At 46.2% G+C, this 24,812-nt stretch overlaps 1 protein-coding gene across 1 annotated transcript in view; it reads right to left on the bottom strand.

The window, feature by feature from the left end:
• LOC120981191 (C-factor-like) overlaps window positions 1-19,856 on the bottom strand; it is a 34,789-nt gene extending 14,933 nt beyond the window's left edge. Inside the window, exons 1-2 of the mRNA XM_040410721.1 lie at window positions 19,628-19,856; window positions 16,859-16,910 (exon numbers count right to left, since the gene is read on the bottom strand). Coding sequence (XP_040266655.1) covers window positions 16,859-16,910; window positions 19,628-19,774 — 199 coding nt within the window. The 5' untranslated portion in view covers window positions 19,775-19,856. The remainder of the gene's footprint in view (window positions 1-16,858; window positions 16,911-19,627) is intronic.
• Between the last annotated feature and the right edge of the window lie 4,956 nt (window positions 19,857-24,812).

Here is a 24,812-nt window from a genome sequence, read left to right as displayed (position 1 = left end):
CTGGCACTTGGTAAAATGTCATAATTACCGGAGAAGTTCACCACATTAAGGCAACAGCAGTTCCGACCAACACTCGAATGTGTATAGGGAGCTCCCATATAAACAAGGATTGGCGAAATCACTATTTCCACCAGATGCTTTTGTTCTCCTGGGTGATAAGACACAGCTAGAAGTGTCTGGCAGCGGCATTCTCTGCTCTTCCCATAGAACATGCATATACATTGGACCAAGCTGAATGTCCATGTGGATGGTGGAGATGGGAGCGATAACTGTCAGCTGAAAAATCTATATCCATCTATTAAATGTGTATCCCCGCTTTTAGGCAAACTGCGGATCCGTAAAAAAACAATACCTTCCATGTCCAATCCACATTTTTCTCAGAGCCATTTATATAAAAATGGCTATTCTTGTCCGCAAAACCAGACAAGAATAGGACATGTTCTATATTTTGCAGGATGGATATACGGATGTGCAGGGGCGTAGCTAAAGGCTCATAGGCCCTGGTGCAAGAGTTCATCTTGGGCCCCTCTTTCCTCAGTACTTTGTGGTCAGGGGCAGGAAGCACATAGCGTTTGTGCTGCCAGAGGTAAAAATTTAAATGGCACCCTTCCCTCCATGCCAAATTCTTGACCCAAGCCCTTCCCTCCAGCCAGAGCTATAACTTGACCAGCATGCACTTTTTACAATACTGGTGTCTTCATATGTGGCACAAGGGTCTTTGGGCCCCCTCAGGCTCCTGGGCCCAGTAGTGACTGCTACCTCCGTACCCCTTGTAGCTACTACCCTGTAGATGCGGACAGCACACAGATGACAGAGTACATCTGCAAAAAAATATCCAGATCAGACACAGACAAAAAATATGGTTGTGTGCATGAGGCCTTATTCATGCAGTCCTACTCCGTGATTAACAGTCTTCTATGTCTGAGTGTGCATACAGCCATAGCTGTCAATAACTGAATAGCACTGCCCGCGTGAGTTTATTTAGTAAATTTTTTTAATTTGTTGCATTTATAACATGCATTTTTCTGATGTTTTTCATGTCCTAAAGAAATACCTATAAAAAATGGTCCAAAAATGCAGTGGTGTCACATCTGGAGCGGTGTTTTTATAGTTGGTGCTAAAAACAAAGTGCAGAAAAATGGCCCTAGAAAACTGAATGTGAAGCTTTAGGGCTGTTTTTTTTTTTAGGGTACTTTCACACAGGGTTCAGCAAAAACGCTTCCATTACTGATAATACAACCTTCTGCATCCATTCTGAACTCCTGCATTGTGGGTCATGACGGATCTGTCCCCATTGACTTACATTGTGGGTCTTGCTCCGCATCCCAGGATGGAAAGAAAACCACAGCATGCTGCCGTTTGCTCTCCGGTATGAGAACGCAACCAAACGGAACGGAATGCATTTTGGAGCATCTGTTCTGTTCAGTTACGTTTTGTCCCCTTTGACAATGAATGGGGACAAAATGGAAGTAGTTTTTTTTCCCGTATTGAGACCCTATGACGGATCTCAATAGCTGAAAATAGAAACTCTATTGTGGGGCAGCCGCAGCGGATCACTGACCCATTCACTTTAATGGGTCCGCGATCCGGCCGTTCCGCAAAAAGATAGGACATGTTCTATCTGTTTGCGGAACGGAAGTACGGGACGAAACCCCACGGAAGCACTCCGTAGTGCTTCGGTAGGGTTCCGTTCCGCATCTCCGGATTTGCAGACCCATTGAAGTGAATAGGTCCGTATCCGTGATGTGGAATGCACACGGAACGGTGCCCGTGTATTGCGGATCCGCAAATCTGGTCCGCAATACGGCAACGGGACACCTACGGTCGTGTGCAGGAGGCCTAAATCTGGCATTCGAGTGTTTTTGTTTCCTATAACTATTTTGAGGTTACGAAACCAAAAGTTATTTCATCATTTCCCGCATTAAAAAAGTTTAACTGTCATATTTTTATTTCTTAATGTATAGAGAGATAGGAAACATTTTTCAAATATAGTTTTAGAGATTTTGTACATTTATACTAGAAAAACAGAAATGTCACATCAGTCGTCCTAGTACAGTACAGTGCAGCACAGGCTGGGATCTGCTGCGCCTCTGCCCTCACATAGTGGACAATAGATTAATATCTGTACCATAAATATATAGATTTATATTCTCACTGATCAGCGTAGCCAGCGCTGTCGGTATTACCGGTGCGCTGAGAAACTAACCAACTGGTGGGAGAGAAGTGTGAGCAGTAAGTGCTTGCTATTGGCAATGCACGGGGAAGCCGTTCTAGTGTATATATACGGAGTTATAGACTATACAGTAGTTATGTAGTATAGTTATATACTATAACTGTCCCTATATACAGTAGAACAGCTTCTCCCTGCTTCCCTGCATTGCTAATAGCGAGCGCTTACCGCTCGCTCACACACATCTCTCTGAGGCTGGTTAATTACTCAGTGTTAGGCCTCATGCACACAACCGTTGTTTTGGTCCGCATCCGAGCCGCAATATTTGCGGCTTGGTTGCGGACCCATTCACTTAAATGGGGCCGCAAAAGATACGGACAGTACTCCATGTGCTGTCCGCATCCGTTGCTCCGTTCCTTGGTCCTAAAAAAAATAAATAATATACAACCTGTCCGTCCTATTCTTGTCAGTTTTGCGGACAAGAATAAGCAGTTATATTAATGGCTGTCCACACCGTTCCACAAATTGCAGAACACACATAGAATCCATTCGTGTTCTGCGGATCCACAATTTGCGGACCGCAGAACACAGAACGGTCTCGTGCATGAGGCCTTAGAGATGAGTTTTGGGTCCGGTTCGCTGAATTAAAAAAAAAAAAGTTTGGTTCAGACCCAAATTGGTTCGGGTCGACCCGAAGTTGCTCCAATTGCCCTGGAATTTGGTATATAAGCGCCTGTAGCCTCCAAGGACTCATCATTTTTTAGGGAAACTTATCTCAGTTTATTTTGTATAATTTTTTCCCCCTTTACAAGCTCTGGAACACAATGACAGCAATAGCGAATGATGCAGTGGCAGATCCAGGGGGGGGGGGGGGGGCGGCAACGGGGCAATTGCCCCCCCGAGCTGCTCAGAGGTGGGGGCGGCGGGGCACAGGGAGATGAGCATTCCATTGTGGATGCGCTCATCTCCATAGTCATCTGTATCGCCGTCTTCAGGACAGCGATACAGAAGGCTGTGCGGAGGAGCAGGGGAGAGGTGTGTCCCTTCCCTGTTCCTCTGATAGGCTGCCGGCCCAGTACCGGCAGCCTATCAGAGGCCGACGCAGGCGGCGCGGTGCGATTTTCACGCACGGTTGCTAGGAGACGATCGGGATGGAGACCCGATCATTATTATTTTCCCTTATAACATGGTTATAAGGGAAAATAATAGCATTCTGAATACAGAATGCATAGTAAAACAGCGCTGAAGGGGTTAAAAAAATAAATAATTTTTTTTTTTAACTCACCTTAGTCCACTTGATCGCGTAGCCCGGCATCTCCTTCTGTCTCCTTTGTTGAATAGGACCTGGGGTAAGCATTAAGTACAGTTACAGGACCTTTGATGACGTCACTCCGGTCATCACATGGTACGTCACATGATCTTTTACCATGGTGATGGATCATGTGATGACCGGAGTGATGTCATCAAAGGTCCTGGAATGAATGCTCACCACAGGTCCTGTTCCCTACAGAAGGAGACAGACGAGATGCCGGCAGCGCCAGCAAGTGGATTAAGGTGAGTTAAATTATTTTTCTTTTTTTTTTTAACCCCTCCAGCGCTATTTTACTTTGCATTCTGTATTCAGAATGTATTATTTTCCCTTATAACCATGTTATAAGGGAAAATAATACAATCTACAGAACACCGATCCCAAGCCCGAACTTCTGTGAAGAAGTTCGGGTACCAAACATGCGATTTTTCTCACGCGCATGCAAAACGCATTACAATGTTTTGCACTCGCGCAGAAAAATCGCGGGTGTTCCCGCAACGCACCCGCACATTTTCCCGCAACGCCCGTGTAAAACTAGCCTTAAAGTGCCTCTGATTAACCCCAAATAAAGTTCAGCTGCTCTAGTTGGACTTTCCTGAACTTTTCGTAGTCTCATCCCACAGCAAAAGCCATGGTCCACAGAGAGCTTCCAAAGCATCAGAGGAATCTCATTGTTAAAAGGTATCAGTCAGGAGAAGGGTACAAAAGAATTTCCCAGGCATTAGATATACAATGGAACACAGTGAAGACAGTCATCATCAAGTGGAGAAAATATGGCACAACAGTGACATTACCAAGAACTGGACGTCCTTCCAAAATTGATGAAAAGACGAGAAGAAAACTGGTCTGGGAGGCTACCAAGATGCCTACAGCAACATTAAAGGAGCTGCAGGAATATCTGGCAAGTACTGGCTGTGTGGTACATGTGACAACAATCTCCCGTATTCTTCATATGTCTGGGCTATGGGGTAGAGGGGCAAGACGAAAGCCTTTTCTTACGAAGAAAAACATCCAAGCCAGGCTACATTTTGCAAAAACACATCTGAAGTCTCCCAAAAGCATGTGGGAAAAGGTGTTATGGTCTGATGAAACCAAGGTTGAACTTTTTGGCCATAATTCCAAAAGATATGTTTGGCGCAAAAACAACACTGCACATCACCAAAAGAGCACCATACCTACAGTGAAGCATGGTGGTGGCAGCATCATGCCAAGGGGCTGTTTTTCTTCAGCTGGAACTGGGGCCTTAGTTAAGCTAGAGGGAATTATGAACAGTTCCAAATACCAGTCAATATTGGCACAAAACCTTCAGGCTTCTGCTAGAAAGCTGAACATCTTTCAGCATGACAACGACCCAAAGCATACATCCAAATCAACAAATGAATGGCTTCACCAGAAGAAGATTAAAGTTTTGGAATGGCCCAGCCAGAGCCCAGACCTGAATCTGATTGAAAATCTGTGGGGTGATCTGAAGAGGGCTGTGCACAGGAGATGCCCCTGCAATCTGACAGATTTGGAGTGTTTTTGCCGAGTCAAAATGTGCCATGCTGATAGACTCATACCCAAAAAGACTGAGTGCTGTAATAAAATCAAAAAGGTGCTTCAACAAAGTATTAGTTTAAGGGTGTGCACACTTATGCAACCATATTATTATTATTTATTTATTTTTGTTCCCTCTACCTAAAAGATTTCAGTTTGATTTACAATTGAGTTGTACAGTTTATAGGTCCCATCTCATTTTTCTTACATCACAGAAACCTGACATTTTAACGGGGTGTGTAGATATTTTATATCCACTTTACATAGCTATGGGTAAACACACATTTTAAGGCTTTAACATACAGAGTGTTTAAAAACACACCACATCGGCACATATCTCATGGTTTTTATATTTCAAAGCTTCCAAAAATGGTGCCTTATCAGGGTTCGATGATGTTTAAAACACACACACACACACACACACACACAGTGTTACCAGATTTAAAAAAAAAAAAAGGTGGCTTGAGCGAACCTGATGGTTAGCAAGTGGCATGATGGTAGGCAGACAGACAGCAAGAGTGGCAAGATGGGGCACCGGCAGCAAGGAGAGATCTATTGATCGCATTCAGCTATGAGAATATGTCTGTGTTGTTGCAGTAATCACGTACATTTATGCTGCTCTTTAAACAAATTTAAACTCCTCCCCCCCCACCCCACACACACACAAAATAAAAAAATTTCAACCATGTGGAAAGTGAGAAAAATGGCAGTATTGATGCAGTAATCCACAAAAATTCAGCGGCACCAGTGCGCCTTAAAAAATTTTTTTAATGGAGGGGGCAAATAATTTTTAACATTTCAACTGCGTTAACCTCCCACCCCAAAGAATTTAAACATTTCAACTGTGTGGAAAGTGATTACACGGAACTGACCCTCAGGCATTAGTGGCATGATGCACTGCAGGCTCCAGATTTGCCTCGACTGTGATAACGTACATCTATGCTGCACTTTAAAGAAATTTCCATCCCCCCCCCCCCACACACACAAAAATTTTACAATTTCAACCATGTGGAAAGTGAATACATGTAAACTGACGATTGAGAGGCATTAAAAGCATGACGGCAGGCCGCAGCCATATAGAACGTGATAATAGGCAGACAGACAGCAACAGTGGCAAGATGGGGCACTGCCAGCAAGGCTAGGAGGGCGAAGTCTATACACACTCCTCCAGCTGAGGCGGATGAATATCCTCCTGAATCCAGGCATTGTTCATTTTGACAAAAGTGATGTTTTGGACACCGACGGAGGACAACTTGGTCCATTTGTGCGTTACCCTGCCCAAAGCGGCGCTGAAAACCCTCTCTGAGATGACAATGGAGGTTGGGCAAGAAAGAAGAAACAGCGTGCTGTTTCAGTTTAGGCCACCATTACAGTCTGCCTGCCCAGAAATCTATGGGGTCAGGGAACTGGGCATGTGCCAGAGACTGGCCATAGATTAGGTAGGCCTGAAACTGGGCAGTGAGGCGGGAGCAGTCGGCTTGCAGACTGGTCTCAGCCTGGCGCTGTACGTGGAAAAAAATTTGAGACTGAAACAGCTACTTGTGGAGGCAAGAGGTGATTGACCTACTTTTCAGACAGTCTGCTCGCCGTCAGCTGCTGCGAGCTGCATACACAGGGTTTCCTGGTAGTAACGTAATTTGTCCTCCCTTTCCACTGCTTGTACAGACACGTGGAAAGTCACAAATTAAGTGGTGTAGCTGCATACCATTCTGACGCTGCAAGTCCAGGAGAGTGTTCCTCACCCCGTGAGAATGGCTGAAAAGAGGGACAGTCTCCTGGACATTGCCAGCACCTTGCGCAAGCCACTGCAGTTTTTCTTTAAGGTCTCGAAGGGAGCAGGTGTTATTTGTCCGAGGTTCAGGGCCGCCCAGGATATTGTGCACATTGTCGCTGACCACCTTGCCCAGTTGGAGTCAGCGAGTTGACAGCCATCGAGATGTTTTCTGCTTGATGTACTTGAGCAACTACTCGCCCGTGTGGCTACTCTCTCCCAGGCTGATCATCTCCAATGAAAGAAAGCCGAGGGCTAGGCACACAGGTACAGAGGGTACACAATGCCACACAGACAACGGATCTTTCCCAGCAGTTGATTTTACTGAACAATATAGTGAACAAGAAGCTGAGAATATATAAAACAGATTGGAACACACAGAATGAACCAAAAGTAAATGTAACACTGTCTAACAATAAACCAGTAACTGTGATGTTTTCCCCAAAGTCCATTAAGCAGCCTAGCTGCACTCGTATGTTCCTGGACGAGTTCCTCGTTGGGGTGCACCCCAAGTATTGCACAATACTATTTGTAATCCATAGGGAAATGATGTCTGTCTCTTGTACTCCAGCTCCCAGCATATAACACCCTATGAGCAGCCGGAGGGATAGGAAGGTGTCAGCATATGAGTCCCTTAGGGCTATGCATTAGCTTGCAGCCTGTACACCGCAATATAACTGTACTTGGAGCGTTATTGTATGTCCAAATGCTACTTCAACAGTGTGGAGCAATGTGACGCGGCAAAGCCGCACTTACAGTTCCTTGAGCAAGTTCTTGGTGCTTTTTTCTTATTTCCTCGTCCACTCCAGAACTGGATCCTACAGACACGACACTCCTGGGATCGTCGCTGCAAACCTCCCCTTTGTGCTGTCGCCAGTCTCCACCGTGAGCAGGTCCATTGTCTTCCAAATTCATCAGAGATCTTTCCTTCTGGTTTCCACCAGCACCAAGCACAGCCTCCGTCTGCTCACTTCCTGCTAGTAATGGCCTTGCGGTTCGCCCGGCGGTCGGTTCACGGCAAACTTTGCTCGTTCGCGATTCGCCGAACATATGGCGATATTCGCGTCCGCCATATTGTTTTACATTGTTAAGAACTTTGACCCATCCATCAGGTGGTGCAGGACAGCCAATTGAAAAGTTTCAGCACATGGACATACATACCCCCTACCTTATAAATAGACCTGATCTGGCCGCCATTTTACATTCAGTCTTTTGTCAGTGTAGGGAGAGGTTGCTGTGTGGAACAGGGACAGACGGTTAGGGACAAAACCGCTATCAGATAGGTCCACAAAAGTCCTTTTAAGGACTGGTATAGGTGTACTATTGATAGGTGTGCAGTACAGGGGGTGTAATACACTTATAATATACTTTCTAACATAGAAAGCATATTATAGTGGATTTGTATTGTGCAGCAGTTGTGTGCGGTTCTGCAGCTACACAGAGTGACAAACGCAATTAGAAAAAATAATTATAACTGGTGTGATATACCAGTCGCCCCCCCAAAAAACTGATAGAAGCGGGGTGTTATATACCAATAATATACTTTCTATATAGTGCATTTGGGTACTGCAGCATTTGTTTGCGGTTTTGCTGCGTTCCCTCTGCTACACACAGGGACAAAAACGGTATTGGAAAAAATTATAACTGGTGTGCGCGTGCGCGAAAATTATATCACCGATATTTTGCATTGAAAAAAAATAATGAATGGAGATTGCAAATTCGAATAATACATCTGGTATGTCACTGTCCATGTTGTGGGACTATTTGTCCACTTCTAGTAAGTATTTCTTGGCTGCAAATATGAGCTAAAGGTTTTTCAGGTTCGCTTGCCATTAAAATGAATGGAACCCGCCGCGAAATTGCGGTTCGCGAACATTTGATCGCGTTCGCAAACCGTCCCGGCAGATTTTCATCCATCACTACTTTCTGCTTCCACAGGGAGAGTGTGATGCAATAAGTCATTTACTAAGTGCAGTGTCAAACCTGCATATTCAGTTTGCTATCACACTTGTAAAAGTCCAAAACAGCCCATAAATTAGCTATTTACCAACTTAGCAAACTAAATAGGTTATAGTATTCCTCTGATGGGCAGCTCCAATGTAGACTTTTATCATCTTGTCCTTTGCTGCCATCTACTGACCAAAGTGAGATGTTGCAGTAATTATACAATTCGCAACATATCAGAGTAATACATTTAAGGTCCCTTGCCCCACATCCTTACACCAACACAGCATGGCACCGCTTGACTTAATGCTTGAGTTAGGTTTTCCTGCTTCCCAATTGACTTCTATGGAAACCCACAATCAAACATGCCGCTAAGTTCACACAGATAAAATCTGCCACTGAGAACTAACATTTTATGCAGTGTAAGCCACTATCAAAATGCCACCAACAGCTTCCTATTGACTTCAATGGGAAAAACACCATGTGCACAATGTGTTTTTTTTTCTGCCATTTTCAAATCCACTGCATTTAGCCGAATCCCCCATTTAAACCAATTTCAAATCCACTGCATTTAGCCGAATCCCCCATTTAAACCAATTTCAAATCCACGGCATTTAGCTGAATCCCCCATTTAAGTCAATGTGCAAGAGCTGAAATAGTTTGCGTTTTGATTGCTAAATACACATTTGGGGTCATTTATCAAACTGGTGGAAAGTAGAACTGGCTTAGTTGCCCATAGCAACCAATTAGATTCCTCCTTTTATTTTCCAAAGGAGCTGTCAAAAATGAAAGGTGGAATCTGATTGGTTGCTATGGGCAACTAAGCCAGTTCTACTTTACACCAGTTTGATAAATGACCCCAATTGTTTACAAGCCTACTGATCTGCCAATATTTTTGTGCAGAAGTTTTTAGCAGTGTGATAGTACCCACAGGAATAACATGCCAGTGTCCACTTTGATTAATAGGGCCTGGCGTGATGAGTAGAAATGAGCCAACTTACGGTTTGCAAGTTTGGTTTTCGGGTGAAATCCGGTATGGATTCAGTCATCACGGAATATAACGGAATTCTATGACGGAATGCACCTAGGAAGCCTTCAAGAGGCATTCCGTCATAATAGAAGTCTATGGGCAGCATAACGGATCCGGCTGGTTTCCATTATGCAGGAAAGGACTCCTGCATAATGGAAACCCACCGGATCAGTTATGCTGCCCATAGACTTCTATTATGACGGAATGCCTCTTGAAGGCTTCCTAGGTGCATTCCGTCATAGAATTCCGTTATATTCCGTGATGACTGAATCCATACCGTAATTCACCCAGAATCCGAACCCGTACGCCGAACCCGAACTTGCAAACAGCAAGTTTGCTCATCCCTAGTGATGAGGTTTTTACTGCCTGGCCCTGTAGAACCTCTAGGTGTAACAGCATCGCTCTCGTTGCTCCTAGAGGCTCATTTGCATATATTAAAATATCATTTTCTCAGCAATACGGGCACATCTGACCAGCACAGATACTTTCAGCTGCCAAGTAGTAATCAGGGGTCAGTACAGAGATCTCTCCCATCTATTTATCCGCAGGACTGTGACTGTGACGAGGGGACATCCTCTGCGTTTGGAGGAAAGAAGGTTTGTACACAAACATAGAAGAGGATTCTTTACGGTAAGAGCAGTGAGACTATGGAACTCTCTGCCTGAGGAGGTGGTGATGGTGAGTACAATAAAGGAATTCAAGAGGGGCTTGGATGTATTTCTGGAGCGTAATAATATTACAGGATATAGCTACTAGAGAGGGGTCGTTGATCCAGGAAGTGGGGAAAATTGGCTTCCACCTCACAGTTTTTTTTTGCCTTCCTCTGGATCAACTTGCAGGATAACAGGCCGAACTGGATGGACAGATGTCTTTTTTCAGCATAAACGATGTTACTATGTAAGCGTACATGCAGCAGGTCAGACAGTTTCATAGATGCCCTTTAATCCTTATGTAAATGGATAGAATTCTGGTTTCCCATCCCCTCCCATCCCTTGGTTGAACTTGATGAACATGTCTTTTCTCAGCCGCACTAACTATTTAGTTATGTAACCATTACCGCCCTTTGTCCTGCATACACCCCCCCCCCCCCCTCACCTCTCCGGGCCTGTTTGGACTGCTTTTTTTTTTTTAAGGAGGGGACTTTCTGTAAAATCCAGTCTGAAGTCTTCTTATGGAATGGGCACCATCTTCAGTAAAACAACCTAACTGCTGCGCCTATGCCACCAATGCTGAACCTACGTTTATTAGTCCTTTTCAAAATGACTGGAGGACATTTGGCACAGATTAGACCAAGCCGGATAGCAGAAAACATACCTGTTCAGATTAAGGCCTCTTGCACAAGACCGTGTGCTGGCCGGGCCCATGCTGAATGGGGCCCGCGATCCGTCCATTCCGCAAAAACATAGTACATGTTCTATTTTTTTGCGGAACGGAAGCATGGAACGGAACCTCACGGTAGCACTACCGCGCTTCCGTTCCGCACTGCATCTCCGGATTTGCGGACCCATTCAAGTGAAAGGGTCCGCATCCGTGATGCAGAAAGCACACAGCTGCGTATGCGGCCCGCAATACGGCCACGGGAGCACTAAGGCCGTGCGACAGAGGCCTAACACAACCACATATTTCCATCTTATGATATTACAGCCATGCATCCCCCTCCTAACACTTAGTAAAGAGATGGGTGGTGTGAACTTTGGATCTCCACTTCTTAATTGTACACTGCTCAAAAAAATAAAGGGAACACATCCTAGATCTGAATTAATTAAATATTCTTCTGAAATACTTTGTTCTTTACATAGTTGAATGTGCTGACAACAAAATCACACACCAAAAAAATATGGAAATCAAATTTTTTAACCCATGGAGGTCTGGATTTGGAGTCACCCTCAAAACTAAAGTGGAAAAACACGCTACAGGCTGATCCAACTTTGATGTAATGTCCTTAAAACAAGTCAAAATGAGGCTCAGTAGTGTGTGTGGCCTCCACGTGCCGGTATGACCTCCCTACAACGCCTGTGCATGCTCCTGATGAGGTGGCGGACGGTCTCCTGAGGGATCTCCTCCCAGACCTGGACTAAAGCATCTGCCAACTCCTGGACAGTCCATAGCATCAATGCCTTCGTCTTGCAGGAACTGCTGACACACTCCAGCCACATGAGGTCTAGCACTGACTTGCATTAGGAGGAACCCAGGGCCAACCGCACCAGCATATGGTCTCACAAGGGGTCTGAGGATCTCATCTCGGTACCTAATGGCAGTCAGGCCACCTCTGGCGAGCACATGGAGGGCTGTGCGGCCCTCCAAAGAAATGCCACCCCACACCATTACTGACCCAATGCCAAACCGGTCATGCTGGAGGATGTTGCAGGCAGCAGAACGTTCCCCACAGCGTCTCCAGACTCTGTCACGTCTGTCACATGTGCTCAGTGTGAACCTGCTTTCATCTGTGAAGAGCACAGGGCGCCAGTGGCGAATTTGCCACTCTTGGTGTTTTCTGGCAAATGCCAAACATCCTGCACGGTGTTGGGCTGTAAGCACAACCCCCACCTGTGGACGTCGGTCCCTCATAACACCCTCATGGAGTCTGCTTCGGACCGTTTGAGCAGACACATGCACATTTGTGGCCTGCTGGAGGTCATTTTGCAGGGCTCTGGCAGTGCTCCTCCTGTTCCTCCTTGCACAAAGGCGGAGGTAGCGGTCCTGCTGCTGGGTTGTTGCCCTCCTACGGCCTCCTCCACGTCTCCTAATGTACTGGCCTGTCTCCTGGTAGCGCCTCCATGCTCTGGACACTACACTGACAGGCACGGCAAACCTTCTTGCCACAGCTCGCATTGATGTGCCATCCTGGATAAGCTGCACTACCTGAGCCACTTGTGTGGGTTGTAGACTCCGTCTCATGCTACCACTAGAGTGAAAGCACCGGCAGCATTCAAAAGTGACCAAAACATCAGCCAGGAAGCATAGGAGCTGAGAAGTGGTCAGGTCACCACCTGCAGAACCACTCCTTTATTGGGGGTGTCTTGCTAATTGCCTATAATTTCCACCTGTTGTCTATCCCATTTGCACAACAGCATGTGAAATTGATTGTCACTCAGTGTTGCTTCCTAAGTGGACAGTTTGATTTCACAGAAGTGTGATTGACTTGGAGTTACATTGTGTTTAAGTGTTCCCTTTATTTTTTTGAGCAGTGTATGATAAGCCCATGGCCTTAAGATGCTTTCAGGATTTGTTTGCCGATTCCATGCTTAAAAGGGGTTGTCTAGCATTGGTAGCCTTTTTGGCTACCCCCCTCCCCCCTTCCCCACCTCTCCGGGCCTGTGAAGGGAAGCATACATATCTGCTCGCCACCACTTGGTTCTTGCTCCTTCGGTCCACTGTTGTGGTCTCAGTCTTCTGATCTCTATTTGTCAACATCCAGAGTGGACGGGGGTGATGTAGGCCGCTGCAGCCATTTGATGTGTCCTGTAACTGCTGTGGAATCATGAACGTGTGGTGGATTTTAAGCCCTTTCTGCTCAGCCCCTTACATTTACAATGTCGCCTGAAGGTACTTCATGCTCTGACAGATTGATCCTGGCAGTTTAACCCGTTGGCGCCCATAGGATGTAACGGGTTTGACAGTTTAAGGGTCCATTCACACGTCCGTTGTTTCTTTCCTGATCTGTTCCGTTTTTTGCGGAACAGATCTGGACCCATTCATTTTCAATGGGTCCTGAAAAAAAACGGACAGCTCAATGTCTGATTTTTTTTCAGGACCCATTGAAAATGAATGGGTCCAGATCTGGTCCAGATCTGTTCCGCAAAAAACGGAACAGATCAGGAAAGAAACAACGGACGTGTGAATGGACCCTAAGTGACACCCTCTGTCACTTAGCAATGGGATCACAGGGAGCCAGTGGTTGCTATGGCCTGTATTGCAGTGTATTATACTAGTGCACAAACCCCCCTTGCAGTGAAGTATTGAGAAGATGGGGTAAGAATGTAACAAACTTGAATAGAATGTTTGCAAATATTTAAAAAATTAACAAAACTGCTTTTCCCCGTGAAGCATATAATAGGTATTGCTGCTAAAACAACCTAAAATATTAAATTAGTACATTTCTACTCAAATAGTGAACACTGCAAAAATAAAATCAATGCTACAATAGATTCTTATTTTTAGTGACCAAAATGTTACATATTTTTTTTATCAAAAAATTTTGTATTACCATAATCATACTGACGCACATCAACTGTAAGCCCTACATCAAGTGCAGGGATGTCCACTAAACATCTGTGCCACAGAGTACAAGCAATAACAGGATTAATACATATACAGGTGCACATGTAACAAGCAAGGATGTATTGGCTGCACCTGAGGGGTTAATTGTGCGTATCATAGCCCCCTGTAAGAGATCAGGTGCTGCCAGGCAGCAGAGGCCAGACCCCCCCTCCCTCCCCAGTTTTAAATTCATTGGTGGCCAGTGCGGCCTCCCCTCCTCCCCCCCTAATTAAAATGACCGACCCCCCATCATTGGTGGCAGCGGAGAGTTCCGATCGGAGTCCCAATTTAATCGCTTGGGCTCATATCGGTTACCATTGCAGCCAAGACGCTACTGCAGTGCTTATAGCACAGACCTTTCACTTACCAGTAGGAGGAGCGCCCAGCCGGTCACAGACATCGCAGGTAAGTATAATGCTTCTAAAATTGCTAAGTAACCATGGCAGCCAGGACTGCAGTAGCGTCTTGGCTGCCATGGTAACCGATCGGAGCCCCAGCGATTAAACTGGGACTCCGATCGGAACTCTCCGCTGCCACCAATGGGGTTAATTGTGCGGATCACAGCCCCCTGTAAGAGATCAGGTGCTGCCAGGCAGCAGGGGGCAGTTATTACACAGTTCTCAGTATATTCTAACTTGAAGCGTCCCCATCACTATGGGAACGCCTCTGTGTTAGAATATACTGTCGGATCTGAGTTTCACAATCTAACTCAAATCCGATGGTATATTCTAACAGAGGCGTTCCCATGGTGATGGGGACGCTGCAAGTTAAAATATACCATCCGATTGGAGAAAACTCTGATCAGATGGTATATTAATAGGGACTCCTGACTTTACATTGAAAGTCAATGGGGGACGGATCCGTTTGCAATTGCACCATATTGTGTCAACGTCAAACGGATCCGTCCCCATTGACTTGCATTGTAAGTCTGAACGGATCCGCTTGGCTCCCCACGGCCAGGCGGACACCCGAACGCTGCAAGCTGCCTTCGGGTGTCCGCCTGCTGAGCGGAGCAGAGGCCAAACGGTGCCAAACTGAGGCATTCTGAGCAGATCCGCATCCACTCAGAATGCATTGGGGCTGGTCGGATCCGTTCGGGGCCGCTTGTGAGAGCCTTCAAACGGAAATCACAAGCAGAACCCCGAACGCAAGTGTGTAAGTAGCCTTAGTCGTTATAAATACACAATGAGCAATATTGAACTAGGGGTATTTATAAAACCAAAAGGTTAATCAGATTAATTGACATCTCCTGTCCTGTCTTTCAGAAGGATCAGAAATCCCCATCGGTGCTGGTGCCGCTTTGGACTAAAGGAAAGAATTTACGGTAGGTCAAAATTACACTTTTTGTGTCACTGTATTCTTGGAGCCGTGACTTTTTAACTTTGCATTGACAGAGTGAGGGCTTGTCTTTTTGCAGGATGCGTTAATGTTTTATCGATACCATTTTGAGGTCTATAGGACTATTACTTTTGTTTCTTCAGGGAAGCAGGAATAGTCGAAAACAGCAATTCTGACATTGTTGTTTTTTGTCTTTCGCTGTGATAATTAAACAACATGATGATAACTTTACAGGGCATGGTGATGCCAATTATGTGTAGGTTTTATTTCAGTTTTTTTTTTTATAATAAAGCAATATGTATGGGGAAAAAGCTAATTTTTTTGTGTTTTTCTTTTTTATATTAATAACATTAAACTTTTTCCATGTGTTTTTTGTACTTGTTACTCTTTGAAATTATCCCCACTTCTGGGGAACTGAAAAGATTCTATGGCATTTTAGGGGGTTGAACTGCTAAGACGGGTAATAGAAGTTATACAGCCCCACTACTGCCGCTGATCTCAGGAGTGCACTCCCACCACCCGCAAGATCAGCAGGGTGTAAGGATTTTCTTTGCTGGTCAGAAACCAGTTAAAGCTACTAGAGTAAACATGGAATTTGACTGTAGGACTCTTGCCAAGGTATTTTAGACAGAATGTGATTATTGCTCACCTTTTGCCTAGTCTCAGACAGAACTGTGTTCAGGGTGTGTCCTCACACTTTACTTTTACACTATGCTTCTTATAGTAAAAAAACACAACAGAGATGTCAAATATTGCTGCGGTTGCCATGTAGCTACATGCAGTTTAGGCCTAGTTCACACGAACGTGTGTGATCCGTGGCCGTATTGCGGAACGGCCGCACGGAACGGGACCCCTCGGAAGCATTACGGAGTGATTCCGTGGGGTTGCGTCCCGTACTTCCGTTCCGCAAAAAGATAGAACATGTCCTATCTTTTTGCAGAACGGGCGGATCGCGGACCCATTAAAGTGAATGGGTCCGCGATCCGATGCGGCTGACCTACGGCCGGCGATCGTGCATTGCGGCCCGCAATTAGCGGCCGCAGCACGGGCACGGGTCACACACGTTCGTGTGAACTCGGCCTTAGGCCGAATGCACATGGCAGTTTTCCGCGGCCGAGAGCGGTCCGTGGTAACCTGGCCGGGATTCCTGCTGACAGCAGGAGCGCACGGCGTCATTGGTTGCTATGACGCCGTGCGCTTCATGCAGCCGCTGCTGTACAGTGATACACTCGTATGATCTATACCAGTGTATTACTGTAGTGCAGCGGCGGCATAAAGCACACGGCGTCATAGCAACCAATGACGCCGTGCGCTCCTGCTGTCAGCAGGAATCCCGGCCTGGTTACCACGGACCGCTCTCGGCCGCGGAACACTGCCGTGTGCATGAGGCCTTAGTCTCATCAAATGGGGCTAATCTGTGAGCAGATTCCGTGGCAGTGCACACTACAAAAAAAAAAAATCGAGGCAAAAATACACATCCTCCCCAGGGACACAACTCACCTAGCTGAATCACTATGATATTTGGGTTCTTGGTGGACAAGTTTTTCAATTCCTATAAAAGAAATAGCATCATTTATCTGCAATGCAAAACAATATAGAATAATATACATTTTCTTACTGCAACTGAAAAACTGCTGGGTCACTGTGAAAATCTGTCACATCTAATAAAACCAACCGACACTGGCTCCTATAGGTAACCACTGTGTGTGACCAAGTGAAATCGCCACACTCAAATTATAAATACACAGCACATAAATAATCAAATTATTCTTCATTAATTTCTAACCAAACAATAATAAACGATTTAAAAAAAGTCAGCAGCAGCAGCATATACAAAGAAAAGAGCCACAATACATGTCATATAGCGGTAAAAAGAAATCCCAACAATGAACCAGATACTATAGTCAAATTACCAGCCCCAAAAAGGATCAGGAAACAATAATTCATTCCTGCATAGTGCAAGCCCATCTATATAACCACACAGAGTGGGGGCAAGAGGCCAAGTGCAATAAATAACATTCATACGGACCCCAGAGAACTATACTGTAGTATCAGGTTCATTATTGGGATTTCTTTTTACCGCTATATGACATGTATTGTGGCTCTTTTCTTTGTATATGCTACTGCTGACTTTTTTAAATAGTTTATTATTGTTTGGTTAGTGTAAGGGATCTCTCTCTCTCTCAGGGGTTCGTAATCATAGACTTCCTCAGCCATATACAGTGCAGCAGCCACCAGGCTGTGACCACACCAGCACCCTTGGGGGGAGATGGTCCAGAAGTCCTCCCGACTGTGACCGTGCGACCCTCTTTCCGTAAGCGTCGCTGGGGCCCCCCCAAACTTCAGGCTTTACAAAGCCTTGTGGCCCCTCAACCCTCCTGGCTGAGACCACACCGAGCCTCTCAGGCTTCCTCAGCCTTTCTCCTTCTAATTCATTCACAGAGGGTTGTTTTATGCCTCCGTGATCACCGCAGCAGGCCTCGCCTGTGATCACCGCAGCAGGCCTCGCCTGTGATCACCGCAGCAAAAGACAATACATGTAGTGGAAGGGTGTGGACTGGCAGATCCCACTACCAAACCTATCCCCCAGTCCACATGAAATCCAAAGTAGAACTGGCTTAGTTGCCCATAGAAACCAGATTCCACCTTTCATTTTTCACAGTTCCTTTGGAAAATAAAAAGGTGGAATCTGATTGGTTGCTATGGGCACCTAAGCCAGTTCTACTTTACACCAGTTTGGATAAATCTCCCCCACTGTGAGTGAACTAATACCACACACACACACACACACACACACACACACACACACACAGGTGTGTCCGTTCACGTCTTCTATTGAGCACTAAAGGCGTAATCCTGTGGATATGGGATAACTATTAGGCCGGGTTCACACGAGCGGATGCCGTGCGTGGCATCCGCTCCGTGAAAGAGTGCCAAGACCCGATGCAGACTGCAGAGGCACGGAGCATTAACATGACTGATAATGCTCTGTGCCTCTCTGTGATCTTTTTACTACGAAATCACAGTGACAACTGTGATTTCGTAGTAAAGAGGTCACAGAGAGGCACAGAGCATTATCAGTCATGTTAATGCTCCGTGCCTCTGCAGTCTGCATCGGGTCTTGGCACTCTTTCACGGAGTGGATGCCACGCACGGCATCCGCTCGTGTGAACCCAGCCTTAAGGCGCCTTCACACACGGCAAATTGTGTGGCAAAATATTAGGCGTCTGAAAATCAGTTCCATTCACCTTAATGGAGCTTGCAGAAATCCATGTGCTTGCTGCCCCATTCAGGTGAATGGAACTTAATTTTCTACCACAAAATCTGCCGTGTGTGAAGGCGCCCTTAGATCAGCGAGCGTCCTACTGCTGGGAAACACTCCAATCTAATAGTTATCTCCTATCCTGTGAATAATTTGACATAAACGGAATACCCCTTTAAGGCTATTTTCACACTAGCGTTGTTTGAATCCGGCGTTCAAGTCCGTCACCGGAAAAAACGTGTGAAAACGGGTTACAATTGAATCCTTATCAGAATTTTAATCACAAGCCTCATTCACACGTCAGTGTTTTGGTCAGCGATTGTGAGCTAAAACCAGGTGTGGAGCCTCCACGGACATAAGGTATAAGAGAAAGATCTGCACCTGTTCTGTGTTTAGACCCACACCTGGTTTTGCCTCAAAAATCACTGATGGAAATCACTGACCAAACACTGACGTGTGAATGAGGCATTAAAAAATGCATTAGAAAAAACGGATCCGCATTTATGGATTTTAACATTTTTCGGGTTTAACATGCAAAAGCCGGATCCGGTTTGACGAAACACACGGCGCCGTATCCGGCGTTAATGCAAGTCAATGGCTGGATCCGGCGTTCAAGTCAAAGTGTTCCGGATTTTTGGCCGGAGGTAAAAATACACCAGGCTACGGTTTTCTGAAAAGCCTGATCAGTCAAAAAGACTGAACTGAAGACATCCTGAACGGATTACTCTCCATTCAGAATGCACGGGGATAAAACTGATCAGTTCTTTTCCGGATTTGAGCCCCTAGGACGGAACTCATCGCTGGAAAAGAAAAACGCTAGTGTGAAAGTACCCTAAGCAAACCTCCAGAGTGCAGGAGAAAAGGGAGCCTCTGTGCTCGCTCAAAAATATACGGTATGTGTCCAGATATATAAGCTTCTCATCAGGATTTTATCATCCCCTTCACATCATTATGGGAACAATATATCTTCTGCAGACCAAGTGAGAACCAAGGAGCTCAGCTGTTACCTGGCTTTGAGGAGATCCGGGATCTCTGCAGGTAGCAAAGATCTTCTCAGGAGGACGTTGGCTCCTCAGAAACTGTTGAACGAATTCGAAGCCTATTCCTCTGTTGGAGCCCGTTACCAGGACAGATTGGACCTTAAGCTCAGACATGGCTGCTCCGAGATCCTCAGCGAGCACCGACTGAAGCTTTGGCTCTTCTCAGCCTGTGTTCCTTTTCAGGAAGTAAGTGTGACGTAACCATGCTGGGCAATCTGTTAACACTTTCCTGGATCATCGAAAATGTGTTTCAGTAATTCAATTCAAAAAGTGAAACTTGCACAGACTGATCGATTTCATGGGTTTATTTCCTTTAATGTTGATGATTACGACTTACAGCCAGGCATGAGATCCAGCCAGCGCCCTCAGGTTCTCCAGATCCAGTTGTTAGAGATGAGAGCTTCCATTCCATAGTTTAGCTCCTTAGGCCTCTTTCACACGGGCGTTGCTGAAAAATGCGCGGGTGCGTTGCGGGAACACCCGCGATTTTTCCGCGCGAGTGCAATACATTGTAATGCGTTTTGCACTCGCGTGAGAAAAATCGTGTGTGTTTGGTACCCAAACCCGAACTTCTTCACAGAAGTTCGGGCTTGGGATCGGTGTTCTGTGGATTGTATTATTTTCCCTTATAACATGGTTATAAGGGAAAATAATAGCATTCTGAATACAGAATGAAAAGTAAAATAGCACTGGAGGGGTTAAAAAAAATAAAAAAAAATTTAACTCACCTTAATCCACTTGATAGCGCAGCCGGCATCTGCTTCTGTATTCTTTTCTTTAGGACCTGGCTAAAGGACCTTCGATGACGTCACTCCAGTCATCACATGGTACGTCACATGATCTTTTACCATGGTGAATCACCATGGTAAAAGATCATGTGACGTACCATGTGATGACTGGAGTGACGTCATCCCAGGTCCTTAAACTATAGTTAATGCTCTCCACAGGTCCTATACAGTAAAAGAGTCAGACGGAGATGCCGGGCATCGCGAGCAAGTGGATTAAGGTGAGTTAAATGATTTTTATTTATTTTTAACCCCTCCAGCGCTGTTTTACTATGCATTCTGTATTCAGAATGCTATTATTTTCCCTTATAACCATGTTATAAGGGAAAATAATAAGGTTCGGGTCTCCATCCCGATCGTCTCCTAGCAACCGTGCGTGAAAATCGCACCGCATCCGCACTTGCTTGCGGATGCTTGCGATTTTCACGCAACCCCATTCATTTCTATGGGGCCTGCGTTACGTGAAAAACGCACAAAGAGGAGCATCCTGCGATTTTCACGCAACGCAAAAGTCATGCGTGAAAATCACCGCTCGTGTGCACAGCCCCATAGAAATGAATGGGTCGGTATTCAGTGCGGGTGCAATGCGTTCACCTCCCGCATCGCATCCGCGCGGAATACTCGCTCGTGTGAAAGGGGCCTTAGGCTTTTTAAAAGTTGGATGGTATGTGTGTGGTTTGCATATGGTGTATTTATGTATGTGTACCATATACAGTATATGGTGTATTTATGTATGTGTGCCATATATATGGTGTATGTAAACATGTGTCGTGACGCCGCGCGTCCGCCGTTGCATAGGGAACCTGTTGAATCCCACCCCTGCTTACAGCTAATGTAAAATGGCGTTTTGATTTGCGCCAAATATATCAACTGTTTTCTCCAGAATTTTCACCATAAAGAATGTATCACGCCAGAAATAAGGCTCTCACAAGCGGTCCAAAACGGATCAGTTTTGCCCTAATGCATTCTGAATAGAAAAGGATCCGCTCAGAATGCATCAGTTTGCCTCCGATCAGTCTCCATTCCGCTCTGGAGGCGAACAAGCAGAGCGCCTGCTTGACGAAACTGAGCCAAAACGGATCCGTCCTGGCACACAATGTAAGTCAATGGGGACGGATCCGTTTTCTGTGACACAATCTGGCACAATAGAAAGCGGATCCGTCCTCCATTGACTTTCAATGGAGTTCATGACGGATCCGTCTTGGCTATGTTACAGATGATACAAACGGATCCGTTCATGACGGATGCATGCGGTTGTATTATTGTAACGGATCAGTTTTTGCAGATGCATGACGGATTCGCCCCAAAACGCGAGTGTGAAAGTAGCCTAAGTTATAAATGGCAATGTGGGTGGGGCTATTAAATTGGTGCATATTACGCCTCATTTATCATCCTCTTAGGCCTCATGCACACAACCGTATGTATTTAGCGGTCTGCAAAAAACGGATCCTCAAAAAATATGGATGACGTTCGTGTGCATTCCGTATGTTGCGGAATGGAACAGCTGGCCCCTAATAGAACAGTTCTATATTTTTGCGGAACGGAAATATGGACATACGGAAACGGAATGTACACGGAGTAATGCCCATGCACACGACCGTATTTTGTTTCCGTGTCCGATCCGTTTTTTTGGTGGATAGGATGCGGACCCATTCATTTCAATGGGTCCGCAAAAAACACGGACAGCACACCGTGTGCTGTCCGCACCAGTATGTCCGTTCCGTTGCTCCGCAAAAAAAATAGTTCATGTCCTATTTTCCCTACGCCTCCACAACGGCAGTAAACATGGAGATTATCCCGCCTTCTCAGGGACAGGAAACAGCTTTGTGGATCAGCCCATATAAGGCCCCCTCCCTCTTACCTCTCCAGTTGTTTTCCTGTCCCTCAGAAGGTCAGGACTTGCCGGATGGATCAGTCACGCGCCCAGCCTTTTCGGTTTGTTATCCCGGCTCTGGCCGGAGGGCTGAGGCAGGGGATAGGGTCGCGGAACTCTGCAAGAAGTTCCTCCTTCCCTGTGGTTTAAGCCCTGCGTTGCTGGCCACCCCGGGCTTTGGACCCGCGTCCAGTGCGGACCGGCCCTGTTTCTGCGAGCCGGGGGAGCGTTCCTGGGCCTGGGAGCGCTCCCCACACATTTCCCCTATGCGCGCGCGCCGGCAGTTGAATTCTATATGATGTCGGAGGCCGGCGCGTGACGCGAGGGGGGGCGGAGCATAATGTCGTCATCGGTGGGAACCAGGAAGTAAAAGAGCGCGGCTGCCGGCGTTCCATGCAGCTCCTGCGCTCTTCTCCTGAGAATGTCCCAGCAAGCTGACGATTCGCCCAGGCGGCCCACAGATTCCTCCAGGCCCTCTAGCCCGGTAAGCCTCCTCCCATTACTAAATAACAGGGTGCCTTATCCTGTATGGGGGTCTCCTTGGTGGTGGTTCTTTACCCTTCTCTTTAGAGACTAAGGATAAAACTTTCCTCTCCAATTTTGTGTCTCTCAGGGTAAAGAATCCTCAAAAAAGGATCTACCTTTGAAGAAAAAATGCGTAATGTGCAAGAAATCGCTGTCTGGTACATACAAGAAATCATTGTGCCAAAAGTGTTGTGACAAGGTTGTGTCAGAAGAGACCCCATCTTTAATTGAGAGTCTGAAAACCATAGTCAGAGAAGAAGTGGGTGCAGCTGTAGAAGCTAAGTTATCTACATTGTCTCCCAGACCATCTACCTCAGGAGCCATAGTCCCTAATGTGCAGGACTCTGACCTGGATGAAGGTGAAATTTCCTCTGGGTCTGACTCTGATATTTCAGATCAAGCAGGCGGTAAACCTCTCTGTTCAGTTGAGGAGACGAATTCCCTACTGAAAACCATTAGGGCTACAATAAGCCTGGAAGAGCCCAGAGAACCCCTTTCAGTTCAGGACCAATTGTTTGCTGGATTAGGGGACAAGAAAAAACGAGTCTTTCCCGTCCACCCTAACATCCGAGCTTTAATACACTCAGAATGGAGAGACCCTGAGAAAAAACAATCCGCCTCTAAGTGGTTAAAGAGAAAATACCCTTTCGCGGAAGAAGATTCTGTGGCCTGGGATAAGACCCCTAAAGTAGATGCCCCAGTAGCAAGAATCTCCAAAAAAACTGCCCTTCCATTTGAAGACCTCGGCCTTCTTAAAGATCCGATGGACAAAAGATGTGAAAACCTCCTTAAAAAGATGTGGGAATCCTCTACGGCCACTCTAAGACCAGGGATCTCTGCAACTTATACGGCGAGAACCCTGGGCCTTTGGTTGGGACAGTTGGAGGAACATCTAGAGTCAGGCACTCCACGAGATGAAATCCTAGCTTCTATACCTATGCTAAAACAGGCCGCTAATTTTATGGCAGACGCGTCAGCAGACATAGTGAAGCTTTCAGCCAGATCTGCTGCCCTCTCTAACTCTGCTAGAAGAGCAGTATGGTTACGCACCTGGTCCGGTGACACAGCCTCCAAGAACAAGCTGTGCACTCTGCCCTGTGAGGGAGATAGGGTGTTCGGTACGGCCTTGGACGACATTCTAGAGAAAGCTTCAGATAGAAAAAAGGGCTTTCCTACAGAATCAAAATTTTTTCAACAAAGGCGGTCCTTTCGGTCCCAGAACCGGGGTAGGCCGGACCAAAAAAGAAGGGACACTAGACCAGCCTGGCAGTCCAATAGGGGTAAAGGCAGAGGGTTCCTGTTTAACCCTGACAAATCGGCCCACACCTCTACTCAATGACGCCAAAAGCGTAGTGGGAGGAAGACTGTCCCAATCCTATCCTGCCTGGGTAAATATCCAGGCCTCTCCATGGGTTCTGTCAGTCATAAAAGACGGGTACAGTCTAGAGTTAAAAACCTGCCCACCAGACAGATATATGGAGAACCCTCGTCCGGGGGAGATAAGCCAACAAGGATGGGGAGCCCACATGAAAGGGAAACTAGCTCAAGGCCAGTGGAGTCTTGTTCTGAAAAAAGCCTCCTCCAACAAGAGAGAATTGTCCGCGGTTTGGGAAGCCCTGAAAACATTTACACCCTCCCTCCTGCAGAGGAATGTAAAGATCTTGTCGGGCAACTCTACAACAGTGGAGTACCTGAACAAACAGGGCGGCACAAGAAGCCTATCGCTAGCCCTGGTGGTGAGAAAAATCTTCAGTTGGGCAGAAAAGAATATTCAGTCCCTTTCAGCAGCCCATGTGAGAGGAAAAGAGAATCAGGTGGCGGATTTCCTCAGCCGGGACCAGCTAAACGCAGGAGAGTGGATGCTAAACCCTCAGGTATTCAAGCAGATCTGTTCCAGGTGGGGAACGCCGAAGATCGACCTGTTCGCCAGAAGAAAAAACAAACAGGTTCCGAATTTCTACTCTCTGGC

The sequence above is a fragment of the Bufo bufo genome, chromosome 10 (genome assembly GCF_905171765.1).
Source record: "Bufo bufo chromosome 10, aBufBuf1.1, whole genome shotgun sequence".
Lineage (NCBI taxonomy): Eukaryota > Metazoa > Chordata > Amphibia > Anura > Bufonidae > Bufo > Bufo bufo.
The sequence above is the reverse complement of the archived record's forward strand: the minus strand, read 5'-3'. Positions and strand labels throughout refer to the sequence as shown.